The following is an 18,030-nucleotide window of genomic DNA, read 5'->3' as shown; positions in this document are numbered from 1 at the left end:
CCTTCTTAATGTTAAAGCCAGCCTAGTAGCCGAATTAGTCAAGGTGCAGTAAATTGATTTGACCACTACTTTTTATCAAAAAATAAATAATATGTAATCAAGAATTGTTCATTATTAGTTCGGGATGTTAATCAATACAAGAAGTCGTTTTTTTGTTGTTGTAATTAATCCTTAATATTTGACAATGCAAGAAAAATTCTTGTCAAAGGAAAAGTTCATCAACTATTTAACTAAAATAGGTCATAAAATTAAATAGGAATTGAAACCCAGTCATTTCTGTTTCAATCTATTCTTCTCTTCTTTTTGGTATTTGAATTAATTACAGATTATGTTAATTCAGTTACTTCTGAAGCTGCTCTGAATAAGAGGAGGATTTCTTAAATATGCAGTGCTTTCCCATGTATCTCTTTTCTTAGATAGAATACTGAGCTTAAAAAAAAGATTTTTAAAACATATTATCTAAAATAAGACATATATTTCTGTGGTTATAAACCATCTCATTAATAATAAAATGGGAAGTCTAATTTAAAATTATTTTTTAATAGAGAAATATATTATACCTTTTTACTTTTTAGACAAATTATTAAAAAGAAAAATGCATCACGTAAATGGAACATAGGGAGTACCTTTTAAATAGTAGAATTTTTATTGAGATATTAAATCTTCCTAATTTCCATTTTTTTAAAGACATTGAGACAATATGTGGAAATCATTACAACAGGATCCTAACTAGTACAAATATCAAATGCTTCTCACTAGCCTTCACAAAGTCCAACTTCAATAAAAAAAGGTCTTTACATACAAGGGAAGAAATTCATAATTCCAGAAAGCAACAACATAAACGAAAATAAATATTTCCATCACACTATGAAATAAGATTATCATCCCTAGCTAGACTGTAGATAAAGTAACCACCACAACAATTTCCTGTTATGTCTCTCAGTCAGTTACTTTACATAATATATCGCTTTTATGAAAGCCGGTATCTCACTTTTGAAAGAAATATCGACATGTTGTATACACCTAGCTCCATTGTTGGGCTAGAGGCCGACGCCTTCTCGGAAACCTTCCACCACTGACTGATGCGGACGCGGTTCTCTTGTTGTGAAAGGAAACGCAGAGACGAAGAGCGTTCTTTGCTGCTATAGATTTCTTGAACATGTAACAGTTCTTGATACTGACATGTAATGATAAATATTACTCCATCTTTGCAAGTAAAGTACACTAGAGAATGGCCAGAAGCAAATAGCAGGAATTTGGAATGTATCAACCAGTGCTGCCCGAGAGGTCTCCAGAAAGAGCACTACCATAAGAAGCTGATCCAGTGTATGAACTAGTAACTCGAGACGAACTAGCAACACGGTTTTTTTGTAATTGGCGAATCTTGAAAACATCTCTAGGAAGGGGCTGGCTTTGTACGGTCGACGATTCATCATCCTCTTGCCCTGCAACAAATTAACCAGGTCTTTGTATGTTATAAATGGCACATTATATTTAGCATCATGATGCGAAGGCATATATGGGCATGGCCACATAATGCAAACTTCCAAAACAACAGTAGGGAATAAGTATTCGTGGATTACATGAAGCGAATAATAGGAATTAAACAGGCCTACATGCGAAGAGCGAAAAATGGAAACAGACAATGATTTGGTGCAACAGTGAGGCTGTGAAGACGCATTCCCAGGCATTGCATGAGCAAGAACATAAATCATATCATAGGAAAAGGTTTACATACTATCCATGTCTTTCCTCTTTCCAGTCTGTCTGTCTCTCGACCTGAATTTGCTTGAATCAGAGATGTCACTCGTAGATGGAGCAGGGCCTGACTGCAACGGAAAAGAGGCGGTTCCTGATTTTCCGGTTGCTAAAGGAATGTTGCTTTGCAAACATACGGATATCACAAAATCAGCATCAGGAGTAGGACCTAGCAGTTCCAGGGAAAACTCAAGTTATTAAAGAGCAACACATACTTTCCGATAGAGGAAGGAATTAGCTGCCTTATCCTCCAGGAGAGATAATTGCTGTTTGTGAAAGTTTGATATTTAGATAGCATTTTGGGATAATTTGCAATGTGGGAAATTCTGTAAAAAGCACTTTTAACAGCATGTACTCAAGTTACCGATTCCCCTGTTTTTTTCATGCATCTACGAAAAGCCTAGGTACAATTAAATGATGTTTAATAAACAAATTAGTTCTTTTTCACCTTTTACTGTTCTTCAATAGTTTTAGGTATAATCTCCTTATTAGACAACTACTAATTTAGCTCCAGTCCAATCATCTGCACGTGCTATGTATGTTGCTGTTTCATTTGACTGCTGATTTTCATTTAAAGTTGAGATTAAAATACTTAAAACATTCAAATAAAAAATCTTCTCTCCAGATCTATGCCCACCTGCAGCAGATTCTATTGACGACCTATTGGATCCCACAAACGTAGAAGCAGACATCATATATAGGAAGTAGAATGAAAGAAAAGAATTGAACTAAAATCACACATGGCAATTCCAACATTTAAAAAAAAAAAAAAGGAAGCTCCAGAATCTTTCTGTGAAAGGTGTTGCGCCTTCTTCAATTGGTAGACCACTATTGGCATGCAAGTGTAAAGTAGTAATTTAATAAAAAAGAAAGCTAACAACAGACTAAAAGCGATTTTAATAACCTTTATAAAGCACTTGATTAAGATTTCAAAGGTTAAGTGACTGTTAGATTTGATAGAAAGGAAGAGGAAAACTTGGAACTATACCTTCAACAGCTGGCAAATTTGCCATGAACGCTGCAAATGCAGGGGGCAACGATTTCAGAATATCATTAAGAGCATTTGGTGGTCCACCACTGCTACCAGAATAAGGTAAGGTGCCTGAAGCAGATGGAACCGCAAGAGCAGCAGGACCTGGAAAACCAGCATCATCCAACAAACATAAAGAGATGCAACTCTTCTAGTTTATAATAAAATTTCAAATGGTTCTCAATGAAACTTGAGAAAAGGTTATTCGCTATACTCTACTATTCAGATCTGGATATAGTTTAGGCAACTGTGACCTGAAGGTGTGATGGAAATCTCAATCATGTGCAACTCTTTTAAATAAAAGTCTTCGAAAAGGTTAGAAATTATCCTTTTAGTAGAAAAAGAGACTCTGTTGATGACATTAAGAAGCATAATTTATTGAATAAGAAGTCAGAACATATTGCACCATTTATTCCTAAGTTTGTTAATCACACCTTAAACTTCAGAGTCAAACAATTGTTCACAGGACTTGAAAAAACAGTATATCTGTTTGGGAGCTTGTTAAGCAAAGAACCGAACAATAGAACAAGAAGCTCCAAAGGCATACCTGACATTTGCCTTGGGTCATAAATTGTCATTTTTGAAGTATCTGGATACACAACCTTGGCAGGGGGATTTGTGTTGGACAAAACACCAGAAGAAGTCTTATCTAAGATGAGGAGACCAGGAGTTAGAGAGTCACAATTCAAAACATGAGTTTAATTCTGTATTAAATCAACCAAACAATGATACCTGCAGAACCTGCCTCAATACCAAGAGTAGGTTTGTCAGTTTTTTTGTTGATGTTCCTCGCGAGCCACTGAAAGGAGGGTAAAATTGCAAATAGGCAAAAGTGCAAGTTAAGATAACGTTTGAAAAATGATAATAGTGCCCAATAACTGAATATCAGACTCTTCTGCTTGCTAGATCAAAATCTGGAAAGTACAACTGTGACACACACACACGCACAAAAAACATATGCTGACAACCTCTTGGCGTGCTAGATGATCCAAGTCATTTGAAGAGCAAGGCCACAGATCCATGAAACTGTAGCGTGATACAACATCTTGCAATGAACTCTCTAACTCTGATGTTCCATCATCACCTGTTCTGGAAAGAGCTTCTTTCCTTCTCTGCTCAACCTGCCAATACAAACAATAGGGTGAATGCAGATGTAATAAATGTATGTAATGATATGCCCTCCAAAGAGGGATATTCTGAATATAACTTCCCTGTTGGTGTTTAGTTGAACAGATTGACTGAAACTGATTCTAAGTTCATTTCATTTGCATATTACTTTAATGGACAAAGAAAGTAAACAAGTAGTTAGAGTTCTTATGTTGGTGGATACCAACACTTGTTAAATGCAAAAAGGAATACGATCTAGAGGATATGCTACATGAACATATCAATAGTTCAAAACAAACTAGTTTAATTTGTATTTGCACTTGAAAATAGTCCACAAAGTTCAAAAGAAAAACTAAGAGAATGTATAGCAACATCAAATTTTCTAGATGTTACATAAATTTACCTTCAACATGCTGGCAAGATCTCCATACGTTTGCTCAAATTGAGAGAATTTTTTCCAAACCTACATAAAGAGTAGGTATATTATTTCAGTACGATGTCATTTAAGCAAGAGCGGTCACAAGAATGTTAGATTTTGAAAACAGAGAAGAGTGGTAGTGTACAAGATACTTAAATTAGAATTTTCAACTTTCCAACTTTAGGAGTCCTGACACCACATGATCAAAAAGACTCCAACAAACCTAAGAACCAGGGCTAACAGTCTCACGTCAGCATAATGACACCTAGCTTATTTTATTGGAATTCTTAACTGGTTATATTACACCGATAGAGGGAAGAAATTAGTCCGGCACACAAAGATGCTGAGAAGCACTTAGCAATCTGCGTCTTAATTTTGGAGCAGTACAACCTCTACACTAACATTTGAACACTGCTTCATCAGTTACATGCTATCAGGTGGATAAGACAAGGAAATCCCCATGAAATATATGAGCTATGTACAGTAAAAACACAAAGGATACTTAGAGATGTGACCTTCCACATCTTTTGAATCATTAGCAGAAAGAAATCACCAAACATATGAGAGATGCAGTCAAGCTCATCCACTTAAAAGTAAGTACAACCAACGAATCACATCAATGAGCACACATAAAGGGAAGAATTGTTCAATTTCTAAACAGGGATTACTCGTCCAAAGACACTCTGAAAACAAGCAAGAACTGCAAAATCGGACAATTAAGAAAATAATAGAAAAAACACCTCAACAGATTCCTCTGGGGGGAGTGAGCTCAATGCACGTTCAAATAATGCTCTGATGTTTCTATCGTCATTTAAACGATAAAGGAAATCTGCATACCTGCAAAATTTAATTAGCTCATGGTTATTTGTGCTCAGAGCAGAATAGAAAGCAAACCTTGCTACTTGTTCCCAGGCAGAATAGTCGTCAATACCTGTGTAGCATGTTATAAAACTACTCCCTCCGGTTATTTTAAGGTCGTTTAATGTTTTGGCACACGCATTAAGAAAAATGTTTGATAGCATTTTATTAAATAAGGGCTATGACTAATTAACCCTTTACCTCTTCTCAAAATGATGGCAAAACTTTTACGACAGAAATCCTAATTTCCTGATTTCACCGGAACATCATGCAACCACCCCTCCACAGTAGCATTTATTAATTAGAAGAAAAGGAGACTCACTCAAGGATGTATCCAGGCTCATGCATAAAGCGTTTCAACCCTGCTTCGAAAACATTGTGTGCCATCTGCATGAATGCACAAAACTGAATGCATATCATCCAAAGGATAAGACAGGTAAAAGAAACACACAGGAACCTCTAGAAATAAAAGAAATTCAACAATCATAGACCAATTAAATTTGAAATGAAACAGTTACGATTGCATAATTTGGTTTACAATAACAAAAAATTCAACATGTACGATCCAACAAATAATGAAATTATTATACACGAATTTGTGGGCGTCGGCTTTAGAATTCCAGACATATTCTCTGAGATACAGAATTCCCTATCAAGTTCCATGCACCTATCCCATGCTTGGAACATTTGAAATTAAGATAGTCCTAATCACCTTTGCATCCTTGTCAAGACAAAAAGCCATCATCGCGTGAGCTACATAGACATGGTAAGTGCAATTTGGAGATTTCCGTGCATCAAGAAAGTATTTGCGAGCTGCTTCAACTCCTTCACTTCTTCTTAAAAACCTTATAAACTGCAGTATCAAGGAATAGAACAATTAAATGAAATTCACTGCTAGTCCATAAGAGAGTTGCAAATTAATACACTGTCTACTGACATGTTAGCTACTAATTGGGGTGTAGGTTAATTAATTCAAAACTATTTTGTGTAAGGATTTTTTAACAACTTTTTCTTAAATATGACCTAATTTCTTCAATGTAATTTCAAAATAGTCCAAAAAGAATTTCTTGCACTTGACTTTTGAACTTATTTCCAAACAAAATAATTTCTTCTGAAATATTATAAAATTTACTCGTCAAAAAAATTGCTCATAATCTAAAAAACTACTATCTTAGTCAAGAACATTTGAGTGATCAAACAGAAAATCGTCCTATCTAATTATCATAGAAGCTACAAGGCGAATTGCTTTGCTATTTCCCACGTCCCATGAACATAATGCACACATAAGGTAAACATACTATTGATCCATCACAAAGTTGTTGTCACGTCCGGGGCTAACTGCCAAGGTATTGTTCCCTTAGGCCCAAAATCTCTGGACCGCCTCAAGGATTTTGAGCACCACGATTTGTCCCCTTGGGCTTTAACCCCAAAGGCAGTTCAATAGTTGTATCTAGACTCGCACTCATATGGTTCCTAACTTTCCTCTTCCGTTCCGATGTAGAATTTGCCATGGCAAATTCGCTGCGAACCCCCTTTCGAGTTCAACCGCTAGCGATCGTCGAGCTGTTACACTCACCCCTCTTAGGGACTCAACGTCCTCTCAGAGGTTCACTCCACCATCGTACTAGGGGAGGTACCGGCTCTAATACCATCATTCACGGCCCAAGCCCAACTTCCAAGGTATCGTCCGCTTTGGCCTGACCCCTTTGGGCCACCTCAAGGTTTTTGCACCTCATGATTTTGTCCTTTGGACCCAAAAGTGTCTCAACAATTGAATCCTGACTCATCCTCATATGGCCCCTAACTTCCCCTCCCATTCCTATGTGTGATTTACCTAAGGCAAGTTACAGCACGAACCCCCTTTCGAGCTCAACCACTAGCCGTGGCCTATTACAGTTGTACTCTCCAAGTGCAACTCTCTTGTACTATTGTTTTAGCTAAACCATACATTCCATGTTCTGAGCTCCATCTTGCCTTCTGTTTCTCCGAAGGAACAAGGGAGAAGATGCTTTGGTTTACCCAGCCTTTTTGGAATGGCTCTGAAGAGAAATATTGTCCTTCTATTCCGTTTAGTTCAACCAAAATGGAATGACTTTTAATGTTCCTTTAATTTCTCAGTTTATTAAGCTTGATAAGTTTCGTAGCTCATCTAAGAGTATATACTGTATACATTGGAGAATTCTACTCTGCAAAATGATTGTTCGGTGAGAATTTATACGTGTTCTAGTCTATTAACTTTTTAATTTCTCTACTAGAAGTAAATGGCTAGCACGAAGACGGACAACTAGAAGAGCACCACGATTACGATCATTGATGATAATGATAGCAGAGACCAGCGAATTATCCAGATGCAGAATAGTATGGTGTCATAGCACATTAGAACAATACTGAACACTGAATTTCGATTGATCTCTATGGTGCAGATTCGCTCTCTCTCTCCCCCCCACCCCCCCCCCGGGCCTCGGGAACAAGAGCATCTAAACATTACGTGATAATCATTACTTCCCACGTTTTAGGTGTTATAAGCATAAGAAAAGAACTCAACTTTAAGGACTTACTTTCTCAATCATGTTTACAATGAATATGATTGCATTTCATCTTTATGGGAACCAAAGATAGTAAATTTTCATCTCAAAGAGAAAGAAGTAAATATGCATATGATTCTCATATGAGATTCATGGTCTTACCTGGATATGTGACAGTGCTGAGGCATTGGATCCATCCCCCAGAAGATTTTCATATACTTTTTTAGCAGCCTGCACCAGACCGTGCAGCATAGGAAAATTGAAATACGAAAAACTGTATATTGAGGGAAAGTAAATGGATGCATAATTACCTGAAGGGCTCCACGTGATTCCTCAAGTTCAGCATAAGCATATCTGAGCATTTCGGAGTCTAAGCATAAGAGGCAAAAAATTATCTAAAATCAGAGGAAAATAACATCAAAAAGAAAAGACAAGTATCATCTTGTCATCAAGCATGAAAAGAAAAAAGGAAAATACCAGGAAGAGCTTTTAGAGCTCGCTGGAAAACCTTGATAGCAGAGTCTATTGAACCAGCTTTCGCATGCCATGTAGCATATTCATACCATATGTCAGGATAATGATACAAATACATGAGGCACTGTCATAGAACATCCAGATAAGTAAATCTAGTTTGAGCATAGAAATCAAACATAGACTAATAGCCACCAAACCCCAAAACCACCTCAATAAGAAAAAAAACAAGAATATCATATGTATCAATCAACTATACCTCAATGTTATATTAATTGGGGTTGACTATATGAAAATCTTATGTATCCATTCCGCTTTCAGAGGTCCATTTCATTCCAATACAAAATAATTTGACTTTTACAGCAAATTTAGGAGTTATCGAAAACTTGCAGTTCTCTGATTCGCTTATCACTGCACCGGATACAAGTCTTTAATCCGGTTAAAGGACTCCGAAAAAACAAGTTTTTTATGAGGCTAATCACCATTCTAGAAAGAACTAAATAAAACTAATGTGATGACATAGTTATGAAGTACAAAGTAGTCCTTAAACAAACTAAAGCAGCTCCTATGACACTGTGTGTGAATGCAGAACCAACAATTTACTAAGACTCCACCGATATCAAGGTAGAGAGCTAATGATAGTCTTCAATATGATTCTTTATCTCGCTTCAGCACATCAAGGCGATTTCAAACTTGTAATTTAAAAATAAAGTAAATGCATTCAGAGCTTTTCTACTCAATGGAGGCGATAGACCCTATGGATTTGGGAGCCGATTATCTAATTCAAGGATGCAAGTAAAGATACATAAGAAAAAGTCACATTATCATTAACTTTTAGACTAATCCAAAGAAGAATCTCTGAACCTTTAGAAGTTTATTTTAAAAACATTACTCTTAACAATAAATGTTTAGATCATTTATTTTGATAGGTAACAAATGTTTGAAAGGTTGTGCTACTACCACTCCAAATCTTTACAGATCCATTTGTTAGGTGCTTATGTCACCACTAAACATATGGGCGTACGACCGAATAGTAGCCACAAGTTTTTACAGATCCTCTTGTCAGGTGCTTGTGTCATATTAAACATGTGTGCACGACCACATAGAAAACGTGTATCAGAAAAGTTAAGAAGAAATCCACAGCTAGCCAGCCAGGAACCCTCAGGCCTCAGGTTGCAAGTATTGAGCTTCCGTCCAGTAGGAAGAGATTTGCTAAATGAAAGTAAGGTCAGTAGCTAAGCAAAAGGTCTCTCAATTTTTTATTGAAAGCACATATCAAAAAGGCAAGTACTTCAAGATACTATATAAGTCATAGAAGAATATAACATAAGATACTATATAAGTCATAGAAGAATATAACATATGGGAACCACACACATAAAACTATACATTGCCATCAGCCAGAGAAAAGGAAAGAATGAAAATCTAAGTAAAGAGGCAATGATATTTTAATGTTTATGTCTCCTATACCTGCTCATATGTGAACACAATTCTTTTATTAGCAGAAGCACTGTCTATCCTCTGAGGGTTTGCTCTGACATGAAGACCAGAATAATTAGACGAGACTATTTTCGATTTTACTTTCAAAAGAAAAGAATCCACGATAAGAACTGACTTTTAAAAAGGAAAAGGAGAGTAACAAAGCAGCAACATGTGTGAAAAGTATAAACTCTTGCTTTTATAATAAAGAAATATTAGAAGTATCTATACACTCGGAAATCAGGTAGGTCTTCACGCCAAACAATTACACATTAGTTCCAGAACAGAAAGAAGTATAATAGGTGAATTCAGCAGTTGATGTGAACATCGGGAATAAAGAACTACACAAAATTTATATGGGCCTCTGTTATAACTCCAAGTTACATGGTTAAAACATTAGCAAGTGAAATATCAATAAGCAAAAGAAATTACAGACTTATGCATTATGTTAGGGACTAAAAGACAATCAGAGAGGAACTAACTAATTTTGACTAAACTAATGTCTTTTAACTAGCCATGAGGCCAAAATTACAATCTAGCTGACTGACTGATGTTGCAGGACCGTCCCTTACTTCTCAAAGGCTAGAAGTCTTTTCCATGCCATCCATTGCATTTCCTCCTGCAGACACATGAAAAGTGATTACTGTAAACAAACACGCAGAAATATAAGTGCAACTTGCAGAGACACAGAACTATCCTGTAAAACTTCTATGTCATCACTTTTACATTACATGAGAGTCTCCACATGAAACTAGTTGAGGTGAGTATGACACATTTCCATTAAACATCTATCTCGCATGCATGAAGATGTTGAACACGCCCAATTAATGGGGTGGTGAAATGTGCAATCTAATTGGCCTGATTCAAGTGTAACTTAAAAGTTTATTAAAGATACTTAAGGAATTGCCTTGGAAGAGCCGGAAGGTGGAATCGCTAGCATATTCCAATCAATTTCATCAATGTACTTCTTCCTTTCTCTGTATACAGCCCTCGCACTGTTATATTTTGGTTGGTATTCAGACACCAGCCCTTTTGCCTGCAATTTAATCAACAGAGAATATCTCAAAATACCAGTTACTACTATCAGCATACATGCCAAACATTTATACCAGAAAGATTGCCACATTTTGAAAGAATTTAAAGAAGGTTAAAGTAATGTCAATGCCACCTTCTGAAAGTTAATATGAGCAAGTAGATGACTTCTACAGATAACCAAGTGGAATATGCCTAAACAAAAGGTAGATCTATCCTCCTACGAAGAGTTCAGGAAAAAGACAAAGTACAGAAATTTAAAGCATTATTCCAAATAACTTATTAGATTAACCAAATTAAGTTCCATCATAATGGTGCGGGGAGAACGAGTTGAGGGAAGTTTTTCCTAACTATATAGTGTATCTCGCTAGAGAGGGATGATGATCCAACAAATCTGTAGGTCTCATGAAGGGGTAGTTCATTGAGATTTGAGATTCAGGAGGAACCTACAAGATTGGGAGATGGAAGAATTTCACAGTTTGGTTGAGATTTTGCACGGGTTGGACACACCAAACAATATATCGGATGTATGGAGATGGCGGGAGAGTAGAGATGGATTATTCACTGTTAAATCTTACTATAAGAGGTTATTAGTGAGAGAGGAACGAAATTTCCCTCATTGCTCTATTTGGATCCCCAGAGCTTCGAGAAAGGTCTGTTTCTTTGTGTGGTTGGCGGCAAGGGGAGTGATTTTGACAACGAAAAATCTGAAAAAGAGGAGGATCACCTATGTTAGTTGGTGCTTCATGTGCAAAAACTCGGGTGTAGATGTAGATCATCTTTTACCGCAATTGTCAAGTGGCTAATCGTTTGTGGAGGGTGGTCCTTAATTTGTTTGGGTGCAACGGGTGATGTCAGGCACATGAAGGAGGCAGTGCATAGTTGGACCCACATGAGGATAAAGAGAAGTCCAAGGGCATGGAGTGTTGCCCCCTTAGCTATCACGTGGGTTATTTGGAAAGAGCGAAATAGGAGGGCATTTGAAGGGGTGGAACAAGATTTTGTGAACTTGCAAAGAAGCCTTTTGTCTCTAATTTCTTTTTGGTGGACTCACGAGATCCCTATTTGTATAGAGGATTGGACCTTCTTTGTTGAGAACCATATTATAGTATAGGTTCTCTTCTTTTGATATATGGATTATAATTGTTAATAAAATTATTTATCTTATCAAAAAAGAAAAGTCCCAGCATGATGGACTTTTATTATTTTGATAAATCAATATATTTTGATCCTATTCTCATGGTATTTGGGTTGATTGCAGCAGCTTGATTTACTAAAAATGTTGCATATGAAGATCTTTCTCTATTTTCTCTTCTTGCCTAAGAAAAAAAATCACCTTCAGATGGCTTTACGAGAAAGTCTACATGGTCATTTCCTAAGATCATCTGCTATTCTTCTAGCTAATTTAGACAATAATGTTGGAGAATGCATGACAAAGCAAGAGAAAGTACAATCCATGTGCGAATCAAGGCCTTCAGCACATCAAGTCAAGCATCAACCTCTTTAGCCTTTGAGAACCTCAAACTATGTTGTCTTTTTTGCTTTTTTTTATGTTTATGACGGTGGTGCCTGGACCAACTTATGTGCACCTCCACTATTTCATCAGGTACCAGTGGCTTCCATTAGCATAGGTACCAGGTCTCCGGCCACTAAGGCTTAGGCAGATGGAAAAAAATTACCTAGTATTTTTGGTCTCTGCTGACCATTGGGATTAGAACTTGAGAGCTCACGATTCCCCTCCCACTTCATTCACCTCAAAACATGTTATGTTAAGTATTTGATTGGCTACTTTATTAATTACTTCCGGTATTTAAGTAAAAACCAAATATTTCAAGTCAATAAATATAAGAATTCAAAAAAAAGTTGAGTATACAGAGCAACAATTGTGTAATAATAACCATTTAGGATCTTATGCTAACACACATAGAGAGTAGGTAAATCGCCTAGAAAGACAAGTTAAGCTGTTATAGGGATAAGAGCACTAAACTTCCAATCAAATGATTGGGAGTTCCAGTCAACCAGGACAGAAGTGGGAAAATATTGCTGCCCCTGGCGAGACAGGTTTGAGGGGTTTGGGTTTTTACTAAAATAAAGAAAAAGGTACATAGCCTAGTAAGCTGATCATAAAGTGCACTGAGAGAAAATTCTAATCAGCCCATGAGTTTGAAGGCAAGTCCATCTAATTTTGACAAATAGAAAATCAATCAGCAACACTTACGGAATATATTCTAACTGGTTTCTCGTTATTTTCTTTTATCAGAAGCAAAGGATATTAAGATAGTGCTAGGTATTATGAAACAGCTATTTCAATGATTACAACGTCAATGGTTCTGTAAGCATTAATGTACTCTTAACATTTTTTCGACATCATACGCATCAGACAAGTTACATCAAAATGCTAAATTACATAAATATCTATGCTTTAGGGCATGTATTGATGATGCCCTCCTTGAAACATCTCTGGGTCCTCTCCTTCCAAATAGTCTGAAAACACACATGCATGTATGGTCTCCAGGTCTGCTTTCTTGTTCTTCTTTCTTTTTAGGTTTTTTCTTTTTCTTTACTTTTTTTTTTTTGGTATCAACCAATAACACACCTAAAATAGCATACACAAAAAAGTAATACTCATTCACAAAAGTCCAATAAATTTTTCACTAGAGTTTACACACAATTTTCACAAACACATTATTATTGTAACTGAAAATACGAGGATGTTCCTTTTTTTTATCAAGTGAATATTAGTGTTTTTTCCTTCGAAAAGTAATTATAACAGTTTTCCTTTGAAAGTGAGACCCATTACATTGCTGGCCAACAATATAAAATCAACTAACAGTAGTCTGAGAACTTGTGTAGAGAGGAGAGGCCTACCAAGGCTCGACTAATTGAATTTTCAAAATTCTCATAGTCCCTCCAAAGCTGTTCCACGTGATGGGTTGGGGTGACAATAGCTCTTTGGTATGCTTTCCTCACAGAGGTCATTCGTTGTGATTCTTCTTGCGTGGTTTGAGCCTACATCATCATCATACAGCTTTAACCTTAAGGCTACATAACTAACAAAACAACTTTTATAAATTGTGCTTGTGTGTCTGTACGTAATACATATATGTACAAAGTATTATTTATTGAGAAAGTGTGTCCCATACAGGCGAAGACCTTAAAAATGCAATGTACTCCATCCACACTGGACCAGATGCAATGTCTGCTCCTGTTAAAACGTAGGTTAGGAAAATGAAGCACTTCGCAAAAAACAACAGAAATATCACAAAGCCATAATGCATGTGTTAGCAAGTAAAGCTTCTAGAGACATCATGCCATAGGAAATATGAAGTGCACGAGTAGCAAATAACTAAAAATAGAAATTACGAGTTCCAAACCAAATCACACCTTTATATCTGTAACCCCTATCTCAAAAATGCAACATCTCATACTTTAATTGCCAATGCAATCCTGAGTTAATAAACAAACATCAATTTAATCAACATGATGTCGTCTAAAGATGCTGTTATAAACTCGAAAATTGTGTTGTCATTAAGTCCAAGATATTTGAAGCTGTAGAGGGAAGACTAATTGAGGTACAGCATAATGACAGTAGCTTTGCTTCTCCTTCCGATTGCAACAATATCAAACTGCCATGATTTTCTCTTGCTGATGAGAAGCAATTAAGGTCAAAAGTTCGATATTGCTAATACCATCCTTCATTTTTTGTCAAGTGAAATGCTTAATCTAAAGAGCTTTTATTTTTTTATGGATCCGTTTGGAGACTAACGAGAATGAAAAGAGAAAGAAAAATGAAGAGGAAATATAGGGGAAAGTGAAAGAAAGTTTGTAACCATGGTTGGTAGGAGAAAAAAAGACGGGAAAGAGAAGTCTACTCCATTTTATTTACTTTTCTTATCCTCGTAAACTAAACAATGGCAGTTCAACTTTCTTTCATGTCCCTTCCTTTCCACAACATTAAGCGAATTGGAGTTCACCTAGTTTCATTCAAATTGATGAAATATATCAACATAAGTCCAATACTAAAAGCAGACTTCCATACTACCAGTCTAACTATTGGCAAGGAATAAGAGGAGGGTAAAGGGAAAGAATGTACACGGTATATAGCATAATAGATTGGATAAGCATGCAAAATTAGACGCATCAATTTGGTCTCTTCATTCTTGGAATATTTCTTAAAGATAACATACCAACATAGTTAAGCATGAAATCAAAAGCCTTTCTTGTCTCTTCTTGACCCTCATTCCCCCTCTTGTCATTGACTTTCCTGATAAAGCGGATGTAACAGCGCCTGAATAATCACCAAGAAAACTCTTGAGCTGATGCATGACAAAGAAAATTCAACGAAAGAATAATGATCTTGTCATGGTGAATAAATAACAGGATCTTCAGCTTAAAATGTGAAGCATCAGACAGCCAAACCACATAAATATGGATACATTTTGACACTGTATTCCATGTTTTTCTTGGCAAGGAGAAAAGGTAAAACCACCAGTCAGTATAAGTTGGAATAACTTTTAGAACTTCAGCAATAAAAAACTAGAACGGCTTTTAAACCAGCAAAGCAGTTTCCCGCACCATCAATATCATTCATGTTACTTTAAATCCTTACTAATTGACATGAAAGTGCAAAGGGTTGAACAGCCATGGAAACTCCCAGGTCTCCAACCCCATTCCACACCAAAATGTGAGAGCAAAAAGATTCACTATCGAGAAGAAACATGGAAAAGAGAAACTCCAAGAAAATAAAATATCATCGGAATAAACATACCAAAGAGGAATCTGTAGACAGTTCAAGAGGCAGCGACTAAATATTTGCTTTGTTGCATCATCATTATTTACCGCCATGTGTGCCTCAACATATTGCTTCCAGTATTTTGCCTAGATAAAAGTAAAGATAACATCAGCAAGGGATGGCGTCTTCAAGCACAAAAAAACCTCTTTCTAATCATACATTTCGCATTGCATATCTTCTTTTCCTAGCACTTAGGAGGAAATCAACTTCACATGAATATGCAAATCTGAGAACTTAAAGATTGGCATTTCTTTTTTGTTGGATCAGGTAACGTAAAGTTTTATTTCATCAAAAGGTACCAGCCAGTGCAAACAGCCGTGCAGTTACAAAAAAGCAAAAACTCAGTTCATTGACAAGCACATGTAATGAAACTGAGAAAGTCAGTTAGTCTAGATTCTTCATTAAAGCTTGAGCAAATTAGATGTATTATGTTTGACTCTTATTGGAAATAGATATATTAGTCTGAGACAGAGATAGAGTGAGGTCCCTTTGGGGACATCAGATAAATTGGAACAATACATAACAGATTAGTGTTGCCCTTCGGCAAGGACATGCACAAAAATGGTCAACAAATTTTCCTTCTCGTGCAGACATAGAGGACGAGAAGAACCACTAAACAAGGAAATATTTGGACCTCGTCCAAGTTGTCGAACATTCTAACACCATTGCACTACCTAAATAAAGTTTGGCACATCCAGCTCCTAGAGTACACTCTTTTCACTCCCAAATCAAAATAGGTGAGTGACTTAACTCACATGCTTTACGTTGAACGGAATATTCTAAATTACCATAATGTTTCCTATTCCTAATGTATTTGATCTGTGCCGGTGTAATTCTTAATGTTCATTTGGTATACCCTGTTGAGCATTCGTTATCCAATGGTCATTGACCTAGCAGACTGAGAGGGTAAATTTGGGCAATTAGGAGGAGCCTAACAGACATTCTACATATCTTGTTATGGTTCTAAGTTAATCCAAATTCTGTCACTGAATTTTGTCAAAAAATTGCCCACATTTCACCAACGGTGGAGGTTGGATACACGAGGATGCAATAAATCCAGCCTTCTATATGCTACAGCAAGAGAAATGAAACATTCATGTAGAATGAAGAAAAGATTTCACTTGAAAACATGTAAGCTTTGGTCTAGCTCTAGTAGTAAGAACCCAGTGCATGATGTGTGGGTTAGGCGTGCGTCATGGGTTCGAACAAGTGAAGTGGCCGTTTTTCCAGCTAAGAGCACAGCCACGACGAACAAGTGAAGCGGGGTTATTTAACTTTGTTTTTTCTTTTCCTTTTATTCAGTAATTGCGTCGAGATCAAATACCAATTAGCTTCTGTTTTCTATATTAGCAGACTAACTAGCAACTGCACTCCACCCCACACCAGGATAAATTAATATTTTTTTCTGATAAAGTAAAAGGATTACTAATAATGTTGATAATAACATAAACAGAATTAAGAGATGGAGAGGATTACTGGCAACAAAAGCTTTCTTGTTCAACTATAAATCGAGCAAGCGAGCAGTACTTAATATAGGACTCACCGCAGTGGGAAACGTGGACAGAAGTTGCTCATATATCGGCACTGCTTCTGAAATTTGCAAGCGCTATATACAAAGAACACACCAAATTGTAATAAGAATGCATACAATTAATCCCTCCCCTAAACCTAATTAATTATGTTGATTAAACAGTTACCAGTGCCTCGTTAGCAAGAATTTCTGCAGCTTCAACATTATACTTTTCCGTCATAGATTTTCACCTACTGTTTCATCCTCCAATAAAAATCCAACCTTTGGTAAAAATCTGCAAATAAAACAAATTTTCATATCTAAAGAACACCGTTCATATTGGCATTACAATAAAAATTCAGCCTTTGGTAAATTTGATAATTACCCAGTTCAATCTTGACACAACCCTAGAATCTGCAAATAAAACAAAAAATAACATTAATTCATAGAGGCATAACGATGCTTCAAGGTCTACTAAAGAATAGAAATTCAAGAGAGTAATTATCTAGTACAAAAGAAGCAGAAATTGATTCTTAACAGCAATGTCGATGTGACAAAAACTCGTCGAGCCTACGCCGGAGTTTAGCCGTTGACAGGTTTCAATTGGGGAATTTGGCAGCAAACCAATTTTAGCGCCTATAGGTTTCGAGTTTAGTTGCTGCTTTTTTCTGTTTTCCTTTTGTTTGCCGAAGTAGTGTAAGAAATTATCAAGCTTCTATTTGGACATACATTTTTTTTTTCCACATAAATATTAAAAATATTATTTGATCAGCTTTTAAAAAAGTATTTTCAGTTCCAAAACTAATTTGTGCTAATTTTGGGTTAAAATTTTTGAGAAAATGACCGTTAGCCGCCTTTAAAATAGGTTTTTTTTTTTTTACTTTTAGCCCGTGTCAGGAACTAATTATATTTAGTAGCCGAAAAAGTATATAATTTTTGTATATAACATACTGAATGTATATATAGAAAAATATACAAAAACTATTATTTATTTTGTTTGCTATTATTTTGAGAGCGGCTATACAGTGTTATATTTTCTTTAAAATAATA

General features: G+C 36.2%; 1 protein-coding gene across 2 annotated transcripts; it reads right to left on the bottom strand.

Moving 5' to 3' along the window:
• Window positions 1–758: 758 nt before the first annotated feature.
• Window positions 759–17,692, bottom strand: LOC109219423 (cleavage stimulation factor subunit 77). 2 transcript variants are annotated; one of them, XM_019383885.1, is made up of 24 exons: window positions 17,493–17,692; window positions 17,366–17,394; window positions 17,168–17,275; window positions 17,014–17,076; window positions 15,447–15,556; window positions 14,866–14,966; window positions 13,822–13,883; window positions 13,547–13,687; window positions 10,554–10,682; window positions 10,219–10,265; window positions 9,638–9,701; window positions 8,174–8,294; window positions 8,008–8,066; window positions 7,859–7,927; window positions 5,884–6,024; window positions 5,494–5,558; window positions 5,054–5,150; window positions 4,299–4,358; window positions 3,757–3,909; window positions 3,521–3,587; window positions 3,336–3,437; window positions 2,747–2,893; window positions 1,739–1,927; window positions 759–1,445 (listed from the first exon to the last, which is right to left on the bottom strand). In XM_019383885.1, exons 3-24 carry the CDS (start codon window positions 17,219–17,221, stop codon window positions 1,267–1,269), a joined length of 2,220 nt encoding a protein of 739 aa, XP_019239430.1. In that variant the 5' UTR covers window positions 17,222–17,275; window positions 17,366–17,394; window positions 17,493–17,692; the 3' UTR covers window positions 759–1,266. The 2 variants fall into 2 exon arrangements, with proteins under 2 accessions (XP_019239430.1, XP_019239429.1); XM_019383884.1 differs by having other exon boundaries at window positions 17,519–17,692.
• Between the last annotated feature and the right edge of the window lie 338 nt (window positions 17,693–18,030).

The sequence above is a fragment of the Nicotiana attenuata genome, unplaced genomic scaffold, assembly GCF_001879085.1.
Source record: "Nicotiana attenuata strain UT unplaced genomic scaffold, NIATTr2, whole genome shotgun sequence".
Classification (NCBI taxonomy): domain Eukaryota; kingdom Viridiplantae; phylum Streptophyta; class Magnoliopsida; order Solanales; family Solanaceae; genus Nicotiana; species Nicotiana attenuata.
This window is presented reverse-complemented; position numbering and strand designations above follow the sequence as displayed.